The following is a 20602-nucleotide window of genomic DNA, read 5'->3' on the forward strand; positions in this document are numbered from 1 at the left end:
GACGGTATGGAGGAGGTGCAGGGCTTCTTAGCGATGTTTCGGATACTGTACGAAGCTATTAGCCGAAATGACGATACAAGCTGATTCATAGTTGGTGATTAACAAATGAAGATTGTAATGGAAGGAATCATCCATAAAACGTAGCATATTTTAGACACATTTTAGACCCCCCTTCTCCCTCGTAGCATATTTTGCTATACCTAATCAGGGTGTCGACTCAGTGAAGAAAACAAATTTCCCTGATATTCCTGATTCCCTGAAAATCCAGGTGCAGTGCTTACCTTGGTGATCGTCAATTGCTTCTCTGTGCAGTGTACATTCCTCCAGATCGAACCCGTGACTTGGAGCTTATTGACGCACATTGTCGATCCGTCTTGGCCGCTTCAGACAAAGCAGGCCCTTCCGACGAAGTTATTGTTCTTGGCGATTTTAACCTACCGGACATTGCATGGACTCCAACCCATAGTGGTTTCTTTTGTCCTGATCACGAGCGTTCATCTTTCCACGTAGGAACCATCCAGCTCCTGGACAGTTATAGTACCGCAATTCTGTCACAAATCAATGGCCTGTTGAATGAAAACAACCGCACCCTGGATCTCTGCTTTGTGAGTGCTCGTGATACAGCTCCTTTCCTCTCCACGGCACCCGAACCTTTAGTCAAGGTAGTGCATCATCACCCTGCTTTAGTTATCGTGATCGAAAATAATATTGTCCATGATTTCACCAGCACTCCAAACGCTGTGTCATATGACTTCCGTAGAGCTGACCATTGCAGTATCGTCCATGTGCTGTCTAATCTAGATTGGGAGCATATTCTAGATCCTGTAGACGTCAACATTGCTGCACAAACCTTTTCTCACGTCTTGGCATATGTCATTGACAGACACGTTTCCAAAAAGATCATCCATATCGACTCTCGCGTCCCGTGGATGACGAAAGATCTTCGCTCGTTGAAAAGAACTAAGAAGGCTGCTCTCAGAAGATTTACTAAACTCCGCACACTGCCACTGAAATGCTACTATGTCAGACTCAACCACGAGTATAAGCGGTTAAGTCGTCTCTGTTTTCAACGCTATCAAAGGAGGATTCAACGGCGGCTAAAATCACACCCGAAATCCTTCTGGAACTTCGTAAATGAGCAACGCAGGGAAGTCGGCTTACCCTCTTCCATGATTTTTAATGGTGAAACTGCTGGAAATCAACAAGACATTTGCAACCTGTTCTCAGCCAAATTTGCTAGTGTGTTTGTAGCCGAGCAACTCTCCGCTAATATCATTACTTCCGCGGCCAGTAATGTTCCTTTGATCAACCAAACGCTCAGCATGGTCGAAGCCACTACAGATACGATTTCTAGAGCAGCATCTAAACTTAAGACTTCAACTAAGGCTGGACCCGATGGTGTTCCGTCGATTATTCTTAAAAAGAACATCACTTGTCTTTTAGATCCACTGCGCCGCATATTCCAGCTCTCTCTTTCCAGCGGCATCTTTCCGTCTTGCTGGAAGACTGCGGATATGTTTCCTGTTCATAAAAAGGGAAGCAAACGCGACGTAAACAACTACCGAGGAATCACATCGCTGAGTGCTGTATCAAAACTTTTTGAATTGGTTGTCATAGAGTCCCTAAATGCGCATTGCAGGCAATATCTAAGTACAGATCAACACGGATTCATAACTGGGCGTTCCACAACTACGAACCTGCTGTGCCTAACGTCTTACATCACAGACAGTTTGATTGCTCGGACCCAAACGGACGTTATCTACACAGATCTTACGGCAGCCTTCGATAAGCTGAACCACGAAATTGCGATCGCTAAGCTTGATAGACTAGGGATCGGTGGAAATCTTTTGAGATGGTTTCGTTCATACCTCACGGAGCGCCAATTGACAGTAACTTTGGGTACTTGTCGCTCAGCAAGCTTCTGCGCAAAGTCCGGTATACCTCAGGGCAGCCATCTGGGACCATTGGTATTTCTCCTCTACTTCGACGACGTTCACCATGTTATCACAGAGCCACGATTATCGTTTGCAGACGATCTGAAAGTTTTTCTGCGCATCAGCTCACTCGCCGACTGCCGTTCTCTCCAAAATCAGATTGACATCTTTGCTGACTGGTGTAGTCTAAACCGACTGGTGGTCAACCCAGCTAAGTGTACAGTTATTACTTTCTCACGCAAGAAACAACCGATTATTTTCAACTACAAACTACTAGGCACGACTATCGAACGGGTGCACTGCGTGAAAGACTTAGGCGTTTTTCTAGACTCAAAGCTGACATACTCACACCATATATCGTATGTCGTCGACAAAGCGTCCAGAACTCTTGGTTTTGTCTTCAAGATTACTAAGAACTTCACAGACATTTACTGCTTGAAATCGCTCAATTGCTCTTTCGTATGATCTACGTTGGAATACTGCTCTGCAGTCTGGAGCCCGAACTACAATAATGGGGCCGAGCGAATTTAATCTGTGCAACGACGTTTTCTTCGGTTCGCGCACTACCTTGGAGATACCCACTTCGTCTTCCAAGCTACGAGAATCGCTGCCAATTGATCAATGTCGAGCCCTTACGTATCCGAAGAGATGTTTTCAGAGCCTTAACCGTCGCCGATACTCTGCAAGGAAGAATCGACTGCGAAGCAATTCTGCAACAAGTGAAAATTAATGTTCAACCTCGATCACTACGCAACAGTCTTATGCCACTTCTTCGAACCAGTTATAGCCTAGGGAGCGCAATTTACGGCTTGTAGCGAGTGTTCAGCCGAGTAGCGTCGATGTTCGATTGTCACTTGACACGGAATATGCTTCGCCGAAGACTCTCTGCCTTTTTATAAGACTTATACATTTTTAGTAACTTGACAATGCTTTCCTAGTTATTTTCGTACTTTTTTTTACAACACATCACAACACAGACTATTTGATGCAAACATACAAATAAACAAAAATAAAGAACAACAAATTTCAACAACTGAGTGAAAAGCTATTAACAAATTAGCAGTTGATGTGTACAACGATGCATGCCAAGCATGGAAGAAACCGCCAACGCCAGGTATACAGTGGGCCATTTCTAAGACAGCAGCAGCGAAGTCTTCGCTCAAAGATTAGAGGCTTTTATTTGATTGAGAGGTATTTTCAGAATTCTTCTAAAATAAAGTTGAAATTCTCTCTGGAAGTCCCTTGAAATATTCTTTATAACAGTCCAGAAATTCACTGTAGAACACTCAAAAAAATTATTGAAATTCGGCCTTTGATTCTCTTCGAATTTTAAACTCTCTACAAGAATTCACTAGAGCTTCATTTTTTTTAAATCTGCTTGAAATTCTCCGTAGCACTCAGATTCTCGACCAAAACTTGTAATCCCCCATTCCCTGCCAACACTATCGGGCAGGGTAAATTCTTCCGTCGAGAAATGTCTTCAAATTGTGCTCAAAATAATCATGGAGCTCTCATCTAAATTCATTCTGGAAACTGCATTGGAAATCTCCTTAAAATTCTCTAGAAATTCCACTCGAAATGCGCAAAATTATTCTGGAATTGTACCCTCAAAATTCGCTTTCCTTGGTGTTCACGAATCCTGCAATCCTCTTGGAAGTTCTAGTAAAAACTCTCTTAGAGGTTTTCCTAAAGGTCCCTAGAAAATATTCTCAGAAATACTCTCTAGAAATCATTCTAAAATCCGCTCAAATGCTAATATGCTGTGACTGTATCCTGAAATTCTAGTCCAGTCCAAAAATCTTATTGTTTTCGAAGAGAGGACGAGGATTTGATTTTCCAGATTTGTCTTTCGGTTTTTTCTCGGTGACTTCAAATTCCCAGCTTTTTTCCGATTTTCGCGGTTCACTGGTCACTCTGCATTTTACATATGAACCACTTGTTTTTAATCCCATTAGCACATTTTAAGACCCAACTCCACAAATACGCGGGAAATCGTAAAAACAGCGCTTTCACCTCCAACATTCTGTAAGTTAATTCCATCTAAATTGCAATATCAGCAACATTACAATACTAAAACTTCCCTGAGAAGCTAATTTTACGAGCTAGCCAGGTTTCCAACGAAGACCTAGAATACTCGATGCTGTCAAGGCAATGCTTATCTACGTATTTGATTTTGCGTCAACGTGTTCCGTCGTCAATACTTGCATCAATATGGTTGACAATACTTTTGAGAATTGATAATATTTTTGCCCGTATGGTGACGGGCCTAAGATCTTACCTTCGACCCCGGCGTCCCTTCTTGCCCACACCGCCCGAGTAGCCTGCCTCCGGCGTGACTGGTGTCTGTGGTTTGTCTGCGCCTCGCCTACGCGTTGACCGCGAGCCCTTCTCCGCGCTTGCTGCACCCGATGCTTCTTCTGGTGTTTGCATAACCGGTGTGTTTGCTCCCCGGGGCGACTGCATCGAGGTGTTCTTCTCGTCAGCGGCTTCGGCCGCTTTGCATGCCTTGTTGATGTACTTGGCTTGCTCATCGGTGAGATACATATCGGAGGCCGTCACTTCGACGGTTCCGGTGGCGATTTGTACGCTATAGACCACTTCGTCGGATTCGTTTCGCTTTAGTTCCTGTACGATACCCGGTTCGTACGTATCACCACCGGTGAGGGCATGGATCGAATGGCCCATGATAGGCAGGGTATCCATGTCGCCAAATACGATCACGTCCTTGGAGAGCGCCTTGGAAGCACCGTCCTCAAACACGACCATGAATTTGTTGTCTCCCTTGTATCCCGTAACCCTTCCAGCGTAGTACTTCCGATCAGTCCACCGCGCCAAACAGCACTGTTCGTCTTCTTTCTTGGCGGGGGGTTCAGCGGTTCCGGTTGTTTCTGATGGTGAGCTGCTTTCTACCTTTGATCCCTTCTTTGCCTGTTTGGCCGCTTGTTTAGATTTAGACAGTTCTTCCTCAGTTGCATCCGAGTCAGTACGTGATCGCTTCTGACCTCGTGCGGAGGGAGTTGCTGCTTTTTTGGCAACTGATCCTGGTCGTCCTTTTGGCGTCTTCATCGGTGTCTCCGGCTCATTATCGGATACTTCATCGTCCTTGCTCAATGCCCGCTTGATCTTAGTGAACTCTTCGATCATTAGAGTCGCCAGCGCCTTGGCGCCCCGTACAGTGTGCTTCATTTTCGGCAGCGAGGGCTTCAGTTGACTGGTTCCGGAGGAGGTTTCCGTGGCGGTGGAATGCGACATAGCCGAATCGGCTGCAGGACGTGCTGGAGGAAGAGAGAACGGACCTAAGCTGCCGACGCTCCCATTGGAGGACTGTTTGGAGGAATCGATTCCAGTTAGATCCTGCGTTGAACCTGCCGTTGCACCCGAAGTTGATGATTTGTTTTCCAGTTTCTCAATGGATAAGAACTGCAGTTCGGTTCCATCAAACCAAACACTGACTTCGTAAAGTGTCTCCTCGGACGTGAGGGTCGGTGTAAGATCCAACTTGTTGACCACCGTTGAGGGAGCGTCTGTCGTGGAAACATTAGTCGGAGTGATGGTAGATTTATCCTCCAGTTCAGAACCGGAAGTGGAAGAAATGCCATTGAACTTCCGAGCGTTGGTGGCATACATGTTGATTTCATCGGCCGTGTTGAGAGCGGATGAAGCTGAAAATAGCGTTTGAAATTATAGTCTGCTGTACAAACATAAAAAAACATGAACTCACCTGTGCACGAATCAACCTCCGAGGATTCTGTTTTCAAGCTGCTTCCGTCTTTGATGGTAACGCTTGTATCATCACTTGTATCGGTCACTAGCTGTTTCTTGACTTCTGCGGGAGGCTTCGAAACACCGGAAGTAGAAGCAACGGCTGCCTCCTTTTCTTCCGAAATGGAGGACTGATCACCCACTGTAATAGCGCTGTGTTCCTCGTCCGCCTGGTGGCTGTTGTCCACCGAATTCCGGGAGATTTTGCTGACATTTTCCGAGCTGATTTCGAACTGTTTCTGGATGGGAGTGGAGTTGTAAACGTTGCTAGAGCTAACGGCGGCATTTGGCGTGCTGCTGCCGTTGGAAATGAGATCCAACCGTTGCTTTAACCGATCGGCCATTTTGTCCGAGCTGGAAGTCGGCAAGGAACATTCGATACTGTCATCCAATGTTTTTGAAGCATCCGCTTTGGAATCTTCTGTAGCACCTTCCGTGGCATCCATGTTTTTGTTGTGTTCGGAAACGGTGGCTGCTGTTTCACTCTGACTGTCGGCTGCCGTGGCAGTGTCATCCTTGGCCATGGATACAATCAGCTCTTCGCTGGTAGTGTTCATACTTTCCGTGACATCCGGATCCGGTTTGCTCTGAGTTGGAGCTGCGGAATCAACTTCCATCTTTTCCTCTTCCTGTTCAGCTGCTTTCGGAACCGATTCTTGTACAGGAACTGGTGCAGAAGCCGATTCAGGAACAGCTTCCACCGCTACTTCCTGTGGTTTTGCCGCGGAAGCTTTTTCTGCGCTTTCCTCAGTGCATTCATAGGCTTCCTTCTTGGTGCATGGTGGTTCTGAAACTTCTTTCTTAGATGATGTTTCGGCAACAGGTTCGCTGTCGACTTCCATAGGTTCATCATCATTAGCTGGTTCGGAAGCAGCGACGGGGGCCTTTTCGGGTGTGGAATCAACTTCCTGAGATATAGCAGCCTCTTTAGGAGGTTTCTCGTCTGAACTTGTAACAGTCTCTGTCTCGCAGGGCTTCTCCGCTGGTTGTTCGACAGCAGCAGCAGTAGCAGCAGAATCAACTTCGGTTGAAGAGGGAACGGCTTGTTCTTCTTTCTTTTCGGAAGAGGAGCTAATGGCATCATCGGTCTTTTCTTCCACCACAGCTGGCGAGGAACTGGTTGGCTGTTCTTCTTGTGAAGATTCGGTGTTAGGTTCCGTATCTGGAAGTTCCTTGGATTTGGGTACAGCTTCCGGAGCTGGTTGTTCGGGTGGCGATTCTGGTTGTGCTTTCTCTTCCTGAGTAGGTTTAGGAACATCTTCAACTGGTTGCGATGGAGCCGGTTCTTCTTCAACTGGCTTGGTTTTCTCCGATTCTCTACAAATAAAGCGTTAGTCATTAATACAATTCAATTTGCATCCCTGTAACAGGTAACTTACTTAACATCCTCAGCCTTTTTGGGTGCAGCAGGCTTTTGCACTTCGACAACAAGTTCTTCAACCTTTTCTTCACTTGGCTTCTTCTCTGCAACATCTTCGACCTTCTCCTCAACCTTAGTTTCCTTTTCTACTGTTTTTAACTGTTCTTCCACCGGTTTTGAATCAACTTTACTTTCCGCTTCGGCAGCAGCAGGTTTTGGTTCAGTAACAGCTTTCGAGGACTCTGCAGTTTCTACGACAGCAGGCGTCGAATCTTCTTCTTCCTTCTGTTCAGAAACTGATACATCTTCATCATCCTTAGCGGGTTGCTCGCTTGGTTTACCAACTTCCATCGGTGCTTCAGGTTCTTTGACTTCCTTTTCTTTCTTGGAAATTTCTTCCACTTTCTTCTCCTCCTTGGAAGGTACTTCCAGTTTCTTCTCCTCCTTGGAAACTACTTCCACTTTCTTCTCCTCCTTAGAAGCTTCGTCCACTTTCTTCTCCTCCTTAGAAGCTTCGTCCACTTTCTTCTCCTTGGAAAGTTCTTCATCTTTCGTGGGATCAAGATCCGGGGGAGGTACCGATTTGTCCGAAGGTATCTGCTCTTCTTTCTTATCCTTAGTTATATCTTCTGTAACATTAGACTTAGAAGCAGAACCCTCTTCAGTCTTGGCTGATTCCTCTGACTTTTCTGCAGGCTCTTTATCGGTTTCATCTGCCTTTGGCTGTTCCTTCACCTCTGGTTCTACTTTTTCCTTCGGTTTCTGTTCACTAGGTTCAACTACCTTAGGTGCATCCACAACTTCTTCCTCGTCAACATGAGGCTTCTTAGTGGAAGGTTCAGTAGTTTGCGATTCCTCATCCTGCGAATGACGGCGTTTTGCTGAACTTGTTGGTTGTTCCATTTGCTCTTCAGTTGAAGCACCATTCGCCGTAGGTTCCGTAGAAGAAACGTCTAGGGGAGCCTTATCACCATCAACTTCCATCTTCTCTTCTACCTTCTCCTTGGACACTTCTTCCTGCAGTAAATCCGCTTCGTTTTCCTTGTCCAAACCATTCTGATGGTTCGTTTCAATGGGCTCTCCAGCTGCTTCGTCTTTCTTCTTCTCTGGAGCAGCATCTTTTGCAGTCGTAGTCTCATCTTCACCTTTCTCCAGTGCTTCCAACCTCTGAATGAGATCGTCGTTCTCCATGTCGACATCGTTTGTCGAAGCCGAAGCACCAGATGGTTTGGCCGCAGCGTCGCTGGAATCGGTGTCGATCTTGTCTAACCGTTCCAGCAAATCATCCTTCTCGAGAGGAACATCCAAAGCCGGTCCATCTCCGCCTCCTTTGAGAGATGCGGCCGATTTCAACTCGTCCGCCAACTTCTCCTTTAGAACAGTCGGGTCTTTCGGCTCACCTGAGGTTGAACCTGTGGGTGGAATGAAAATGAGAGTTATGATTACACATTCGGAATATCGTATTGCTGTTTGTCAAAGATGGAATTTTTCGGCAAACTCAAAGCTCTCCTCGAGTGGACAATTCGATCATATTTAGACGTTCTTTTTTCCCCCCTCACTAAGGCTAATATGGTTGCATTCCCTCATGGTTTGGGGTATTCTAACAAACGTCAGCAACGAAAATTGGCCAGTCTTAGACGAGCTCCCGACCGAACATCTTAAACGTGCTGTGAGTATTCTACTTGAGCTTGAGTGATCGCACATATCGTAGTTGCTACTCCATGAGTGACAAAGCTAACAACATTGCACAATGAACCAAATAGCTGAGGATTCTCAATGCACAAGTTTTGGATGCTCATTACTTTTTATTTTGAGTTGGATAATTGTTGCTACTAGAGACCAAGCTTGCCTCTGCTTGTTTTGTTAGTAGGAATGGTAAATAAGATCTTGATTCGCCATGGCAAATGGCAAGTGATGTGATCGTTCAACCACAGACAAACAGACATAACACTCGCAAGCTGTTCATCGAACAAGCATTTAACGGTCAATTTAAAAGTATCGTAGTTGGTAGTACCGCCACCTGTGGCGCGCATAGTCAATTCCTTTGCGTTTGACGTTTACACACTACCGCCATCTGTTCAGCGTACTACCCACCACAGTGTACTCAACAGATGGCGGTAATGTTTTAGGGACGATATTTTACATTGAGAAATATTCAATGTGTTATGTCTGTTTGTCTGTGGTTCAACTGTATACTCAAAAGGAGCTTAGGAACGAACCCATGATTGTCTGCTCAGTAAGCAAAAACGATCACCCTATTGGTCACCGAGCTCCTTATATATATATACAATCGAATTTCGCTCGTTGGTCTATCTTTAAGTGGACTGCGTTTTAGTTGGGCTGTAGCCCATCTAAACCGAAGTCAAACGTCATTTCTGACAGTGCTAATTCCTTTCCAAAGGGCTCATGCATGAACAATTTGGATAGTTGCTAAACGATTGGGATAATAATCAATCGGTGTATTCCTCAACCAATTTTCCGCTTTGAGCAACTAACAAAAGCCTTTCATTAAGAGGAACTGTGGGTTTAGCGAAAGTTGACTACCTGAAGTGCCATAATAACACGCGTCGCCTTATTCCGCGCATTTGTTCAACAATTTGTAGTGTATTGTACTATTTTTTAAATTTATATTTTTTCCATACACTTGTACGTAATACCTATTCGAATTTCTATCTTATTTCAAAATATCCTTATTAAAAATTTGGTTTGAATTTTTCAAAAAAGCACGGTATTAGGGACTTAGGTGCACGAAATTACGGTACTTCAAGGTATATACATATATAAAAACATCATCAACAGTAAACTTTCGCTATTGATGCGATCGTTCAGCTCTTTACTAATAACAAGAGAGCTTGGGAATAAACCCATGATTTTCTTCTCAGTTAGCAAAACCGTTCACCTTAAGGGACACCTAGCTCCTTAAAAAACAAACTTCGTTAACTTGTTCGATTGTTCAACTCTTTTCTAATCACAGAGTTTTCTTTTTTAAACTTTATTTTTGAGATTTTTAGCCGTAGGCTAGTTCATCTCCTCCATGAAAGGTGGGGCCTCAGAAGGAGGACCCCAACAGAGTAGTTTTTTACAGTGTTTACTTCAACCGACATATATTAAAGACACAACATTAAAATCTGAATAAGACGGAGCTCCACACCGGGAAGGCCCCCACCAGGTAGAGATGTCGCAACAGCCGAAAGGAATTAAAAAGACTAAACTTCCAGCATGCTATTTGGTAGCCCGTGGAATTCCCGCAGGTTCTGATACAGAGGACATACGCATAGAATGTGCTCGATTGAGGCTGGAGTTCTACAACCGACCGGTCCTCAAACGAGACGCTATCTTCTGATCCCGCTGGTTCAACTGTTCTGTCCATCTCCTCGTCGTCCCTTTGATCCGTCTGATGAAGAGGGAGCGGTTTTGGGCCCACTCTGCGTCCCAAGCTTCCCGTACTTTGCTCACGATCCAGCGCTTGACATCGTGTAACGGTACTTCGTTGGTATAGCGAGGGGTAGATGGTCCAGCCCCAGCGTCAGCCCCAGTCAGCTTCAGAGTTGCCTGGTATTTCGCAGTGCCCGGAATCCAGCAGAATACCGTGTTTGGTGGCGCGGACTTCATCGTCGCCTGTACCCAGGGATGAGTCGGGGCCTCGGATGTCAGGGCTTATATAACGCTGTGCGAATCCGTGAGGACCAGGATTGGTCGGTTGGAGAGCGTTGTAGCAGCGATGAAGACGGCAGCAGCTTCAGCAGAGAAGACAGCACATAGCGGCGGTAAGCTGCAGCTGATTGGTGTGATGTTTCCGACTAGACCGAGATCCGTCCGTGTATCGGTGAGTGTGCGTGGGGTATTTTTCTTCTAACATTTCAGCTACAGTCCTTTTCATGGCCACGGAATTGTCTCCGGTTTTGAACCTGTCCTGAATCCGGATTTCGATTTTCGGTAATGGTGTTTGCCAGCATTTGTCTCCATGCCAGTGGACCCTGGCCACTGGGGGAGATCTTCATTGGCAGCCGTGCGGAGGAGTCTGTTCCCCTCGTCGAGGAGGAAGATTCCTTGATTTCCGGATGTCTTCGAGATGAAAGCAATGGCTTTGGTTGCGATAGCTGCGGTTGTACGGAAGCGGAAAGGCGTCAGCGGGCGTGGATGGCAGCAGGCCAGACACAATCCGGACGTAGGTGTTGTAGATTGGTGCTAACGTAGCTAAAAGCTTATCCGTTGCGATGCAGGTCATCTCCAGCCCGTATAGAAGGCGACTGTCGATAATTCTAGATAGAGCTGGAATTAGGGCGTAACGGCTTTTGTAAACAATGACTTCTCTCGATGATTTCTCGGAAGTCATGGCTCTCCCTGGCAAATCGACATCACCATCGAGCAGAGGAAGACTTTTTCTACCCGATGGATATGTTGGTTTGTCTAGGCGTGTCTTGAATTCTATTCTGTCGGGAAATGGTCCGCATGAGATTCACTCGGCTGCGGCAAATTTTCTTGACTGCACTGAATACTGTTCAAAGTTGAGGAATCGGTCAACGAGAACTCCCAGAACTCGGACGGTCTTCTTCAGTGGTATGGACTGGTCGTCGATTTTGATCGGTGGTCCGCAAATTTTGTGTCGAGAAGGGCAGACATGGCACCTGATGCTTTTAGAGGCTGTTAATTCAAAGCCTACGACGGCGGAGACTGCCGCTTGGGTTCTTATCCTTGTACGTACTGGCGTGGGTCCGGTGGTGACGATGAGGATGTCGTCGGCGTGTTTTTCGGTAGATGACGGAAGACTCCGACTCGGAATGAGCGTTCTTGAGAACTTCCCCTAGGGTTGCGAAATGGGTGGACGAACCTTGTCGGAAAGCGTGCTGTCGGTGATCAAGGAAATTTCCAGCTTCAAGGAGATTGGGAATAAACCCATGATTTTCTGCTCAGTAAGCAAAAAACCATCACCCAGATGATGAGGATTGCGCATTGTAGTCGAAATACGTATCTGTTATAGATACCAAAATTAATTATGTGGAATTTAATGGAAGATAACCTTTTTTGCTGTTTTATTTAAGCATTCCGCTAACAACCGCACTGAACTGTACTGGGTAATTGCCAAGATTTGGGAGGAGGAGATATTACCGGAGGAGTGTATAGAAGGCTTTCTATGTCCAATCTACAAAAAAGGCGACTGCAGTTGGACTGCTGCAACTACCGCACGATCACACTGCTGAGCGCCACCTACAAGGTACTCTCCTAAATTCTATGTCGCCGCCTGTCACCATTGGCAAGAGGGTTCGTGGGGCAATACCAAGCGGGATTCATGGATGTCCGCGCTACCACGGACCAAATTTTCGCGATTCGGCAGGTTCTGCAGAAATACCGCGAATACAACGTGCCCACACATCATTTGTTCATCGATCGAGATCAGATTATGCACGAGTACGGATTTCCGGATTAACTGAAGCGATTGGTCAAGGCAACGATGGATCAAGTGATGTGCGTTGTTCGAGTATCGGGAGCACTCTCGAGGCCCTTTGAATCTCGAAGGGGGTTACGGCACGGTGTTAGACTTTCTTGTCTGCTATTTAACATCGTGATGGTGTGATCAGAAGAGCTGGCATAGACACGAGTTACACGATCTTCATGAAGTCCATCCAGATTCTTGGCTTCACCGATGACATCGACATCATGGCACGGAACTTTGAGACGAAAGCGGAAACGTACATCAGACTGAAGGCTGAAGCTAGGCGGATTGAATTTGCCATCAACACATCGAAGACTAAGTACATGAGAGGAAGGGGTTCTAGGGAAGACAATGTTAGCCTCCCACCCCGAGTTCAGATTGACGGTGACGAAATCGAGGTGATCGATGAGTTCGTGTATTTGGGCTCACTGGTGACCGCCGAAAATGATACCAGCAGAAAAATTCAAAGACGGATTATGACAGGGAATCGTGCCTACTTTGGACTCCGGAGGACGCTCCGGTCGAATAAAATTCGCCGCCGCACGAAGTTGACTGTCTACAAGACGCTGATTAGACCGGTGGTCCTCTACGGCCACGAGACCTGGACTATGCTCGTGGAGGACCAACGCGCCCTTGGTGTTTTCGAACGGAAGGTGTTGCGTACCATCTACGGTGGAGTGCAGATGGATGACGGAACGTGGAGGAGGCGAATGAACCACGAACTGCACCAGCTGCTGGGAGAACCATCCATCGTCCACATTGCAAAAATTGGGCGACTACGGTGGGCTGGGCACGTCGTAAGAATGCCGCACGACGACCCAGTGAAAATGGTTCTAGAAAGCGACCTAACAGGAACAAGGCGCGCAGCGGGCAAGGTGGATCGAGCAAGTAGAAGGCAACCTGCGGACCCTTCGCAGACTACGAGGCTGGCGAATTGTGGCCGTGGATCGAGTAGAGTCGAGACGACTTCTTCGGAAAGTAGAGGCCAACAAAGCCTCAGCCTGATTGGTAGGTGGTAAGAAACATTTTAAATCTGTACAATTTTTTTGAAATGCTGGACTTGAAAATAATTGTACTTGATGAAATTTTCAAGATCCTATTTCCTATGTATTTTCCAAGAGCACAGATTTAAACAACATCAAAATTAAGGACCTCATAAAATTGGATGATATTTTCTAAGGAACTCATTCCAGGGGGGTTCTGGGAAGAACTGTGAGGAAAACGTCAAGTACAATCTACTTTCAAGGTAGTCCTGATGAACTGCAGATTCTATGCAAAACCTGAATACCAAGGTAGTTCTGATTTCTGATAAAACCTGAAAAGGATTCGAAAGATATTTGAAGTTAATACGTAAGGAATTCTGAAGAGGACTCAAAGGAAGTTCGGAGAAGTTTCCATAGAGAGGGTCTATGTCCGGAGCCTGCGGGGTTGTCGTCGTCGTTTGTCATGTAATTTAAAGAGCTGGTGCCGTCGTTCGTCCATTGTCGTGTCATTATTTGTCGCGGGGTTCTACGTAGGTTGGTAATAGCTAAGACACCGGCTCGAGGAAGTCGAGAAGTGAGCCTGGGTCATTGGGTAATGCGACTCTGATGTTGGGACCGATATTGGTCTCGGAGATGCAGGACAATTTATTATGAGATGCTCAACTGACATTGTTTGTGGAATCCATCACGGGATCCGAGATCGTGTGAAAATCTAGTGTAGCCGCAGTGTAATCTGGACAGTACTCTCTGGTCCTTCCAGTTTTTGATGTCGAACTAGTAATTCGTAAGGGTCTCGAGTATTAGCCCATTCAGTGTCCCATGCCGAAGCAATGATCGTTTTGATCCACATTTTTAAATCAGCTGCAGGTACTTCCGGTTTCGCTGGGGTTTTCGATCTGCCGTTCGCTGCCAACTTGCCCGCAGTCTCGTTTCCAGCGATACCACAGTGGCTGGGAATCCAGACATATACGGTGTTACCATAGAGGTAACTCTAAGACCTGAAGGTCCCGAAGAAACGTACTCAACTTTGTGGCTCAGCTCTGGTACTCTCTTCGGTCCCAAGCTAATCGATGCACCCCTCGAAACATAGGAAAATCCACGAACCCCATCGGTCAAACTTTCATAGCGAATCAAAACAAACATAGTATAGTACTAGAATTTCGACTAGAATGGGGTATGTTAATCGTTTGCTTGGGACCAATAGGCTAGTCAAGTAGTGAGCCAATTTAAAATCGTTAGTTTCCAGCGGTTGGTGTTACTGTGCGAAGCCATTTAAATTGCTTGCACCAACGGGTGCAGGTTCTTCGGACTCTCAAGGACCTTCAGCACACTGAATCGGTAATGCTGGACTCCGTAACGGGCGAGAAGATGGCAACTGCCTTAACTGAGAAAATCGGCGTAGGCTTAAGGAAGGGCTCTGCTGGTATCTAGGTTGGAGCCGAATACACCATAGCCGACTTCGCTTATTTTTTTCGAACCATCCGAATAGATGAACTCGTAGCCATTCAGCGTTGTTCTAATGAGCTCGTTGAAGCGCGGGACCACAGTTTTCTTTGGTTGGTTTATTTAATGCCCATATGATCTTAGGTGGAGAGTAGTCCCATACTTCGACTCAGAACCAGTGGGGGAGGTTCTGGTGGGTGAAATCTTTGCTTCTTTGAGGAGGAACACTCCATCGTTGTCTCCGGTCGTCTTCTCCAAGAAACTGGTGACTTTGGAACATACGGCTTTTACGAATATATATCGGAATGGGAGGATTCCAGCCTCGACACACGTGACTGCTGCAGGAATGCAAGGGAGAAGCCCGGACACACTGCGGCTATTTCGAAATTTCTACACAGTAGCTCGGCGCCGTAGAGCAGTTTGCTACAAATGATTGCCTTCATGATACGCAGTCCAACGCTACGGTTAGTGTTGGTGTGCTTGCTGGTGATAATTCGTAACAGGTTCAGTCGACGTTCCCATTGCTTTATTATCCGGTCGCAGTGCAGCTGAAAACTCAGGTGACGGTTTAGATATACTCCGAGAACGTGGCCTCGAAAGGTATTTCTCCTCCTCCGATTTTGGGGGGTTCCTTTTAGCTCGGTGGTTTCCTAAGCACAGGTGAGAGAATTGACTCTTGGATGGTGATAGTTTAAATCCGACGGATGATGCCCAAGCATGCACTGTCTCGATGTTGCTTTGGAGTTTCCTGCGGATCAGGGTCGGTCTATGTCCTTTGGCGAGAACGACGATGTCATTCGCTAACACAAAAATGAACACGACTTTTGGTAAGCATTCGAAGACTACGTTCATGGCGATGAGGAAGAGGGCTACCGCCAGCACGGAGCCTTGATTTTGTAATTGCAATCATGTTCCGGTGATAATTTTTAGGGAATTCAAAGGAGTGTTCCAAGGGAATTGTGAGGAACATTTCAAATAATTTCACATTGCAAAAATTGGGCGACTACGGTGGGCTGGGCACGTCGTAAGAATGCCGCACGACGACCCAGTAAAGTTCTAGAAAGCGACCCAATAGGAACAAGAAGAAAAGGCGCGCGACGGGCAAGGTGGATCGACCAAGTAGAAGGCGACCTGCGGACCCTTCGCAGACTACGAAGCTGGCGAAGTGTGGCCATGGATCGAGTAGACTACTTCTTCGGACAGTAGATGACAACAAGGCCCTAGCCTGATTGGTAAGGTAAGTACGGTAAGTAGTTCAAATAATTTATGTCATGAGCAAAACTAATTTCAATTCTTAGATATATTCCATCCTGTTAGGACAATACAATACAAATAATACTGAGGAATGAATGTGAGGAGTGAATTATCCGGAGAAATCTCCGGGGAATTTCTAGGCAATACTACAAAATTTATTAATAATTTAAGATCATTGCAGAATGAATTCAAAGAGTTTTCGGCAGATGATTTTCAAGAGTATTATGGAGCAAATTATATAAAAGTACCAGAAAGAGCAATTTCGTCAGATTTTTATTTCGAGCATCCAGTATTTGGAAAAAAAAAAAAATAATAAATATTTAAAAGCTAAGGTGATACTCTAAGGAAGCCTAAGCGTGAAACTTCAAAGGCACAAATGTCAGCCTGCACAAAACATACAAATTTGAAATTGCTACTCTCTGTTTGTAGTAGTACAGTAAACAAGGAGTAGCAATTTCAAATTTGTATGTTTTGAGGATGCTGACATTTGTGCATTTAAAGTTTCACGCTAAGGCTTAGATATAGAAAAATCTTCAAGACTCAGGTAGTTTTATTTTAAAATATTCCGGACAAGGAGAATTTCCAAGATTTTGGGTCGTCCAAATGATTAGAACAAACTTCCAAGCGATTAAGCTCTTAAAAACATAACTATGGGAGGAAGCCCGTCAAAATTTAATCAAATCTGGACTAAATCACCAATCGGACTAATGGCCGGGGCGTTAGTGCCACATCCAGAAAATACCAGAACCTTTGATATCTTGATAAATTAAATTTCAGGAAGTGGGGCCTTATTGTCTGGCTCAATATTATAAATTAACTACTCAGAACTTCCATACATGGATTCTTGGACCATTTTTTGAATTCATTTGAGTAAAAATACCCCCATAAACAATAGCCATAAGAAGCGCCTAACCACCAATTCGGGGTATAATCTCAAGTTGATGTGGTATGGTTGTACCATCTATGAGATTGTTTATTAGGGTAAGGTTATATATTCCAGTGAATGGGGTATTTCGATATTATTATTGAAATTATAGACGGTAAACAACATATTTTGATTAGTCTTTAATTCGAAATTTCTTGATGGTCCCTTCAATATCGAGTCATGGAGAGTTGACTGTAAAGTGAACCCTACACGATTGCTTTTATTGACAATAATCGTATTGTCAATACATTCTATATTGACGTCAATACATGGAGATTGACAATATTTCTAAATTCACATCATCAATATTATTGTCAATAATTCCCCTTCGCGTCAATATATTGATGCGTGTGGGGTTTGCTTAAAGCAAACCCCACACGTATCAATATATTGACGCGAAGGGGAATTATTGACATTAATATTGATGATGTGAATACAGAAATATTGTCAATACCGATGTATTGACGTCAATATTGAATGTATTGACAATACGATTATTGTCAATAAAAGCAATCGTGTACGGTCCACATAAGACATCGCATATTTAATATAATATTGCGCATTTCACACCAAACTGGACAGAGCGTGTTTTGTGTTGTGATAAAAGGGCGAGTTATCCTCGAATCGTCTTGGTGTCTTCGGTGCACTTATTCCTTATATGCAAGCAATAAATACTCCGAAGACACTAAAACGATTTAAAGGAAACGTGCACTTTTAGCTTATTTGGGGAAGTTAAGACTCAGATGCAATCAGCAATAAATAATTCACTATAATAAACACATAGACAAAGCGCAATTCTGAGCAATCTTTCATGCCCGAACAACAATATGGAAAGTGCTGTACATAAGGAAAAAAAAAACAACGCACTCACCCCCCGGTTCGTTCCAAAAATCTACAAGCAGAACGAAGAGTGTACACATCGAACGCACACACAGATGAACGCGGATGGGTATCACAAATAAAAACAGAAAACGAGATTAATCGGAAAGAAGCTACCTTGCGATGGTATTGGTACCATCAGCAGCAGCAGCCAGCACTCCAGAAGTGGCAGCAGAGCAGAAGCAAGAAGCATCGTCACCACACACAGTTCGTTGTCAAGATTTTTGCAGAAGCTGCTGCAGCCAAAGAACGAGGAAGAAGAAAAATGCCCACCGAAGGTGTACGTCGAAAAAAAAAAAGATTACCTGTTGACCCCACTTCACCCGACCGAGCCATCTCCGCTCAGTAAAAGTTCCGCCGAGGCCGAGGATGACAGCCGTCTGAGGAAATTTTACGCACTTCGCAGAATGCGTTCTTCGAAAATTGATGAAAAACCTGCGTAAACGATTCGACCCCGCTACTCACCATTGTTGGATGAAACGGCAACCTCTGCCAGGTTTGATTCCGCATCCATTTTTCCTCCGCTATAACGCTATACAACACTTTTTCGCTTTCCTTCGCTTCTCTTCTGTAATGCCGCGTTGTCTCACTCACTCCCGGTGGCGTTTGGCTGGCGGTTCGTCCCTTTTCCACTTTCTACGGCGCGGACGGGTGTGCGTTGCTTCTGCTTCTCCGTTACCTATCCCACCTCCCGCTTCACACGGAATATTTCACACCAGAAATCCAACCAAAGAGAAAGATGTCCAGGCAGCTCTTCTTCCTCGAAGTGGAGTACAAAAACTTTTGCCGTCACTTTTCACTGCCAAATTCCACTTTCACCGGGTACTTTTCTTCGTTTTCACACGCGCAACGATCGATTCCACAGTTTTTTACCGGTTTCAGTTGGAAATTACGCGAAAAACACGACTAATTTCTGTTTCGCCGAGCCCGATCGAGTCGCTGTACTTTTTCAATGCACGCGAGCCAGCGTTGCCAAGAGCGATGTTCTGTGCGGCGGGTAACAGCTTTGACAGCAGGGATGCGTTACGTGACAGTGGAGTTAGGTAGACAGAAAAAGTCGTATTTCTGACATGGAGCGAAGCATTGAACAATGGCAGAAAATTTAAAGAAAATATTGGAGCAGATTGTACCTCAGTACTTGTCTGATTTCAGTGGTTTCAATGAGCTGCTGTATGATTTATATGAAAATTTTAATGAAGCCACTGTCTAATGAGAAATAAATGTTACAACCAACACTGCGTCGAAGCCGCCATCCAAGATGGACGTCTGATGTGCAAATCTTGATCGGTGCCGCAAATGGGAGAAATTTTCTTGAATCGAGGCGTTACGGATTGCGCTCGTTGATGTGTTGGTGTGAAGGGAAGTGTGAAGCTTTCATGGTGTCAGTGTTGCCGAATAATGTGATTCAAATGGACGAGTGCACGCTACTGTGTTACCTGACTTATAACGAATATACGTTGTATACGAGCGATGTCAATCATACAAGGTCTGGAGCAACAGGCAGCTTGCTGGTGTTAGAAGCAAAAATGTTGTAAACATTGCTGAGCAAGCGAATGACGATGTCACGGCAGCACAACATTCCATACTGCGTATGGCAGACGTGTCGTCACAGAAAACAGCTGTTTCGTGTAAAAATATAAAAATTGCGATGAAATACGAACACCACTAAACTTTTCCACATTTCACTAATACCAATAAGCCGGTTGGGCCAGACCTTGTATAATTGACATCGGTATACGAGTACCCCGAATACAACGTATGATTCGTCTAATTTTGCATAGCATTTGCGATGTTAAATTAGACGAACTATATGTTGTATTCGGGGTACTCGTATACAACGTATATTTGTTATAAGTCAGGTAACACAGTAGGGACATCCCACTCTAAACTTAAGTTCAAATATCATAAAATATTTTTAAATATCTCATAAGACTTCCCTTATAAGCGGGTACCATACACAAACGATATCATAGCTGGTTGTTTATGCGGGTTAGTGTTCTTAAGTATTTTTAAGTACTTTTAAATCTTGTCTTATTACCATCATAGTGACCGGTTGCTCATCCATCCTCGTCGCCAGTTGATATGTCAGGATCTTAGTGAAAACTAGAAATACTCAGTGGGAGAGATGGGCGGAGATAGAGTCGGTGTATAATGAGTCACGCCAATGAAGCCAAGTCTACCTATTGAACTGTCAAACCGGCTACCTATCGTGCAAAGTAAACAAGCATTACGATGCTATGAAAGGTCCACGAAAGGTATTGCAATTAATTATTAAATATAACCGAAGAAATGATCATATACACGCAGTGAGCATTACATTTGTCATGCGATACGTTTTGTAATGATCAGTAATGACAATTTCTACTATTTTTCCTTAAGATAATTCCACAAAATTACTGATATAATGATATACTACAGCCGTTATTTTTTTTCCTCGCTAGAAGTCATTTGAAGTTGATGCAGAAGTCCTCTGTTGCCAAGTTAAAAGAAAGGGAATCTTTCGAAAACCATGATGCGAGTTCAACTGTTTTTCTCTTGGCGTGACTCATTATACACCGACTCTAGGCGGAGAGAATGTTTTGAGCCAAATGAACTGCTAAAATCCGACCCAATCGAACATTCCCATTA

General features: G+C 44.8%; 1 protein-coding gene across 3 annotated transcripts in view; it reads right to left on the bottom strand.

The window, feature by feature from the left end:
• Nucleotides 1-18944, bottom strand: part of LOC135708789 (TP53-binding protein 1-like) — a 29341-nt gene extending 10397 nt beyond the window's left edge. For 2 of the 3 annotated variants that reach the window (XM_065230932.1, XM_065230934.1), the window contains exons 1-4: nt 18440-18944; nt 7076-8468; nt 5656-7013; nt 4213-5596 (exon numbers count right to left, since the gene is read on the bottom strand). In XM_065230932.1, coding sequence (XP_065087004.1) covers nt 4213-5596; nt 5656-7013; nt 7076-8468; nt 18440-18488 — 4184 coding nt within the window. In that variant the 5' untranslated portion in view covers nt 18489-18944. The remainder of the gene's footprint in view (nt 1-4212; nt 5597-5655; nt 7014-7075; nt 8469-18439) is intronic. The other variant, XM_065230933.1, reaches the window with a different exon arrangement.
• Between the last annotated feature and the right edge of the window lie 1658 nt (nt 18945-20602).

The sequence above is a fragment of the Ochlerotatus camptorhynchus genome, unplaced genomic scaffold (genome assembly GCF_037179485.1).
Source record: "Ochlerotatus camptorhynchus isolate MF236.1 unplaced genomic scaffold, CSIRO-AGI_Acam_v1.1 ptg000335l, whole genome shotgun sequence".
Lineage (NCBI taxonomy): Eukaryota > Metazoa > Arthropoda > Insecta > Diptera > Culicidae > Ochlerotatus > Ochlerotatus camptorhynchus.